The following is a 6,000-nucleotide window of genomic DNA, read 5'->3' on the forward strand; positions in this document are numbered from 1 at the left end:
TTTCTATTTCATCAGAGAGGAACAAAACAGACATATCTAATGCAGTTTGATTTCAGAGTAGACAGATGAGGAGATCTGCTCACATCTCATCTGCATCTCTTCCAGATAAACCATCCCCTGAGAAGGACTAAACAGTTAACATATACCACAGGTGTTTGGCTCCAGCCTGCAGACAGGAGTTCTATTTCCCATTGAAGTATCTGAGGGAATAAATAAATTCACCCAGTTCCACCAACACCTAACTCCACCTCCTACAGCGGTCATTTTACACACAGAGCTTTTACAGGGCTTTTTTTTTTTTTTTTTTAGACCCAAGCAGTCACTAATAATTTAGATAGAGGTCCCATAAGCTTTATTTAAATATGCACTAGCCCTAATCAGACATCATTTATTAGCTGAGCATACCTAGAACTTTTCCCAGGCATACGAAGGCACCACTACATCTTGCTTGTGACCTTATCCCATAACAGTACACTCATTCCCTTTACAAGCGCATGAGATCAAGCAGCTTTACTCCTTCAGTAAGGAGGCATTATGACAGACACCTTCTGCACAGCGAGGTGAGAAACAGCTGAAGGTTGCTTAGCAAAGAATGGTAACACCAGCCAAAACAACTCCCATTTCTCAGACTGATTTCACTGGAACCTACACTGTCAAACAGTAAGGAAGGGATGGCCAACTACTCCATCCTGGGGTTAGTTGCAGCAGATTCTACTACTCTGAGACTCTACTGCAGGATTCAGCCACCAACAGCTCCACCAGCCGATACTTCAGGGATTTCTGAGAAAAATCTTTTACTCCCAGGAATCTCTAACTCTACTCGTCTTCAGAGTAACAGCAGTTCAGAGAACATGACCAGCGGCAGTGAAGTGAGATATACTGGCTCTTCAGTATCCCTGCAGAAGCCAAAAGGTTCGCATTCCAGGAGTCAAATTAAGACAGGCAGGACAAAAAAAAAGATATAAGGAAATAAACGTTATGTTTGAAATAACAGCTAACTCAATATCTCAATATACTGTAATTGTGTGCCCATGACAAGCTCGAAGTCACACCAATAAGTCACATTTTCAGATTAGCACCTTATATTTGAAGCGAAAATAAGCAGTCCGGAGAACTTTCCTCTGTGTGAAGGGACTGTAGCAAAGTGGGGGGCTTCACTGTTTTACTTACTTCTTATCAGTTCAATTACTCTTTCAATTGCAGCTGAAAAAACAAGAGTGAACTTATACTGACAGAAGATACAAGGTCAAAGTAAAACCAAGAAAGCTCCATAAAACAGCTGAGAATTCTCAAAAATATCCTTTGTGTAGGGCAGTGCTTTCAGGTATACCCAACATCAGTAAAGACTGTGGTTAATAAAGGCTTGCAGAAGCCATCCAGAAATGCAGCACCAAATCAGACCCATTGCCTGGGGACAGAAGCGAGGAGATAACCACACACAACTCCAACGTTGATCTACATCTGCTTATCATGAGACTCACTGATCAAGGGAAAGGCTGAAATGACACCCTTGTAAAATGGGTATGATAACAAAGAAAGAAATGACCAACTTCAATATCAACAGCAAACAACTTGTGTAAATTCAAAGGCAAAAATCAACCTGTATACAAACTTGACATTACACAATTAAACTTCTGCATTTACTAAGCGACATCCTAATTTTACTATTTACTGAAGACAAACGTTAAGCAAAACTGGTACATAAGAGAACACTTTGAAGATGCCTGCATATTTACCTGTTTTATCTGAACCCGTTCAGAGGAACTGCTAGACTGTGTTTTTATTAAAAAAAACCTTACACCAGCTCAGAAGACATACCTTGGACTTGGTCCAAAGCACGTGAAGCGTGATGGGCATTTTTCTACCCACGTTTCATGTATTTACATATCAGCAATAGATCACGTTAAACAGGGTAGAGGAAACTGCACAAAGCCAAGTCAGGAAGCAATGTTTGGCCTTTTGTGACACTCCTCACAATTCTGACTCCAGAAACGTGCCTTCATCTCACTCACTTAGAAGCATTCACCAATGACACTCTCCACATGTAACCACATCTGTGCGATTTTTGCCTGACTGCACAGACCTGCTGTGAGTTCCACCAATCAAGGGAGACACTGCAGTCCTACTTAACATCACGGCCTGTGAGGTTACCCCTCTGAAGAGGGAATCGTTTTGCTTGCCATACATGCGACCATTCATTGAGGGCAGAATTCTGCCAGGAAGCAGACAAGTTGACCTCCTTGGGTGCATCACTTCTCCTGTTACTTTCCTCTCACTTTAAAACTCCTCTTCCTGCCTGCTGAGAAGAGCTGACATTCTTTATTAACCAGCAGATCGGGAAACGGCAACTTTCCATTTACAGACAATATTGGACCATGCTACCTAAAGTGGATTTTTTGACAAACAGCACTTTGCTGCAATTTCAGAAAGCAAGCTTAGAGGTTGCCACCAACACTATTATAGGAGTTCATTAAGCTGTTGGTATGAAATCTCAATTTAACTTCTCCCAGAGCTTCCACACAGAGATCTGAGTTTGGAAACAGACTGAAATGAAAACATCTGATTACAACTTTTTATTCCATCCCATTAGCTCAGCAACAACTGAGACAAAACAACATCTTTCCACTCATTGGGTATTTGTGATTTAGAGTCTGCCAGGTTTCCAATTATACGTCCTTTGTCTTGCTTCTACTGTACTCCCCATTTCTAAAACCTATCTCATTAACAGTGAAACATACAAGTACTTCAGGTCAGAGATTACAGAAGTCCTAATGTATTAAGTATGGGAACAGCAAAAAATAAAAATATATATATAAAAAAAAAAAGCCTAAGAAACTACCCCAAGCTCACACACATAATGAACAGAATGGCTGGGAGGGAACACCAACAAATGCAGTGCTTCCACAATAGCATTTACAGCAAAACCATAAACTTTGATTTGGTTTCATTTCATGTGCATTCCAGACTTCCAGCAGTCAGAAGACAGCAATCCAACTGCTGAAAGCCACGCTCGCTATGCACAACAAGTTATGTCTCAACTGAAATAAAAAAAAGGAAAAGCCTCTAACCAAAAAAATCCCAAGAAGCAGCATGGAGGAAAGGAGGAAAGGGAAAAAGCTTTTACAAGTCAAAATTAAACATCAAGTTGCTTTCAGACAAGGAAAACTCCCATTTTCTGAGGATACATTTCCTCCCCAAGAGTGCTATTAAGTACTTAGAAGCTAGATCCTCTGCTCCACCACCCAGGCCATCCTCACGTTCATGTACCTAAAAACTGTATTTTCCACTGTGCATATTCTATGCTACATCACTCCATTCTGAAGTCAGTGGGAAAAAGAAGAAAACAACCAGAACAGGTTTTATTGCTCCTTTTTTTTTTTTTAATTTGAATGACCAAGAATTAATATTAATTAAGCAGATGCCATACAGCTCCTGTGACCCCAGGACTTAATATGCTCTGCTTGTTGTTTAACAGCCCTTGTGTGGTATTTAAAGCCAGGCCACCCAGCTTGGGAAAGCCTTGATTTACCTATGTACTATGACTGAGATGAAGTACTCACGGAAGCTTCCAGATGCTGAAGCTGCTTCCCTGGCTATCAATACCTACAATATTTGGAAATTATGTCAAAAAATGAAAGCATTGCTCAGCTGCCTCACGATATTTTAACGATCATTTACTTTTTCCATCTCTGTACAATTCTCAACCTTATCAAACAGGCACCTCTGGCTACACAAGGCGCAGCATGCAAGCAAAGGCTCACATCAGCTATGACTACACATACTTCTGTTAACTTCAACTTTCTTGCCGTGCCATCTACAACACCTCTGGAAAGCCATCTGCATAAGAAGCAACTTCAGTTAATGTCTACAGATACAAAACAAACCTATGACTCTGCCAGTAAGTTTCTCTTTACACAAACTCTGTTGAACACTGATGTCAACCATCACATCTTCTGTGGCACCAGATAGCCCCCACCCATTCACCATGCATCATGCAAAACCCAGTGTACCCTGTCAGAATAAGTCAGCATCCAACACTGATAGGATTGCCAGGTCTCAGCTGCAATACTTCTGTACATGACTATGGCTGCCTAAGTTTTACATCTTGAAAGCTTCTACCAACATAATACTTGATTTCCCAAAAACAGACACAGCAAAAACAAAACATCTAATATAATTATTTGTTAATTGAGCCTGAGCCAGATGCAGCGAGGGTCTACTCCTACCAAGAAGATGAAAAGCTTCTTGTATCAACTTCTGTGGGGAAAAAAGGAATAGAAAAAAGCCATCACCAGCATAGCCAAGCCCTTCCTTAGCCCTAATGGATGTTTACTTCCCTTTCTTCTCGTTCGTTCTAATTCCTGAGTCAAAGGAAGAGAATGCCATTAAATATATATATATATATTTGTATGCGTATATATATAAGTATTTGTATATATATAAAATAAAAAGCCCTAGAAATAAACGTTTAAAGAAAAACTTAAAGAACTTGGGACCACTAGGACGGTTAACAAAAAGAAGCCACACAAAACCGACAAAAGAAGTGACTGTTCAGATGACATGTTACAGAACCGAAGCTGCTGCTCAGCACAGCAGCCCTGTGTGACCGCCTAAGCAAATGAAAGAGGGGCTCAGGTCTTCACGGGCCTCTCCCAGCGATACCTACCTGAAACGACCACACTTCACTTGTCAACGCTTCCTCGAGCTCCTTTCAGCGTTACATTTGCACGGGGGCTGCTGGCAGCTTCGGACAACTCTCAGGATGAGAGCAAAACGCCCAGCGCTCTCAAGCAGCCTTTGCCCTCCCCGCACACCCACCTGCACCTCACGCCTTCGGGACGATCCATCCCCGGGTCTCCCTCACCCCCGTGGGCCGCCGCCGCTCTCCCTCTCCACCCGGACCGCGCGGCCTCAGAGCGGAGCGCCGCGGGGCTCCCCGCCCCCCCCAACCCCCGCGGTGCACCCCGGGGCCACCCCCGCGCCTCTCCCCGCCGCTCGCGGAGCCGTGCCACCGCTCCCTCCCTCCCGCCCGCCCGCCACGAGGCCGGCGCGGTGCTGCCCCCTTCCTGCCCTCGCGGCGGGCCCCGCGGGAGCCGTTATGAAAGCGGAGCGCCGAGGTCGGGCCCGCGCCCCTCTCCCCGCCCGCCGTACCTCGGAGACCTCCTCTTCTTCCTCCTCCTCTTCATCCTCCTCTTCCTCCTCCTCGTCACTGCCGTTGTTGCTGCTCTCGCTGCCGCCGCCGCCGCTCTCGCTGCTGCTGGCCGGCCGGCCCGCCCGCCCGCCGCGCTTCGCCTTGCCCGGCGCCTTCTTCTTCAGCAGCAGGTCGCACACCCGCACCAGCCCCCGCGGCGCCGCCGCCGCCGCAGCCGCCCCGGCCGAGCAAGACGGCGGCGAGGAGCCGGCCCCGCCGCTCAGCCCCTCCGGGGGACCGGGCCCCGCCGTGCCGCTCCCGGCGTCGCCGCCGCCGCCTCCTCCTTCCGCCGCCTTCTCCATGGCCGCTCACGCCGATCCGCCCCGGTGAGGGAGGAGGAGGCACCCGGGGCCGCCGCCGCCTCGGTCACCTCTAGCGCCGGCGCCGCGCCACCTCTCGCGATATTTGTCGCCGCCGGCCGGCCGCCCGCCTGCTCCCCGCTCCCGGCGCCGCAACGTCCGCGCGCGCGAGCCCGCCCGCCTCCCCCCGTCGGCCGCCGCCTCAGCCCCGGCTCTCGCGGCCTCGGCCACTCCGCCCGCCTCCCCCGCGCCCGCCCCGTCGCGGCGCCCTCCTGGCCGCGACCCCTTCCGTGCGCGCCGCGCTCACCGCCCCGGCGCCGGAAGCGCTTGAGACGTCATCACCGGCGCCGAGCGGCCGTTTCCGCCTCAGCTCGCGGCCGCGCTCGCCCCTCCCTCTCCGCGCCGCTGTCCTCGTGCGTCGGCCCTTCCGTGGGCGGCCGCCTTTGGTGCGCGCAGTCCCACTCGCGTTCAGTCGCCGGCGCCCTGAGGGATTTCCTCCCGCGTGCTTCG

At 48.7% G+C, this 6,000-nt stretch overlaps 1 protein-coding gene across 1 annotated transcript in view; it reads right to left on the reverse strand.

Moving 5' to 3' along the window:
- The window catches only part of ANKRD17 (ankyrin repeat domain 17), a 79,804-nt gene extending 74,150 nt beyond the window's left edge, over positions 1-5,654 (reverse strand). The window contains exon 1 of the mRNA XM_065736785.1: positions 5,152-5,654. Coding sequence (XP_065592857.1) covers positions 5,152-5,493 — 342 coding nt within the window. The 5' untranslated portion in view covers positions 5,494-5,654. The remainder of the gene's footprint in view (positions 1-5,151) is intronic.
- Positions 5,655-6,000: the final 346 nt, after the last annotated feature.

The sequence above is a fragment of the Cyrtonyx montezumae genome, unplaced genomic scaffold (assembly GCF_038088225.1).
Source record: "Cyrtonyx montezumae isolate F1298 unplaced genomic scaffold, pur_monq_1.0 scaffold_2, whole genome shotgun sequence".
NCBI lineage: Eukaryota > Metazoa > Chordata > Aves > Galliformes > Odontophoridae > Cyrtonyx > Cyrtonyx montezumae.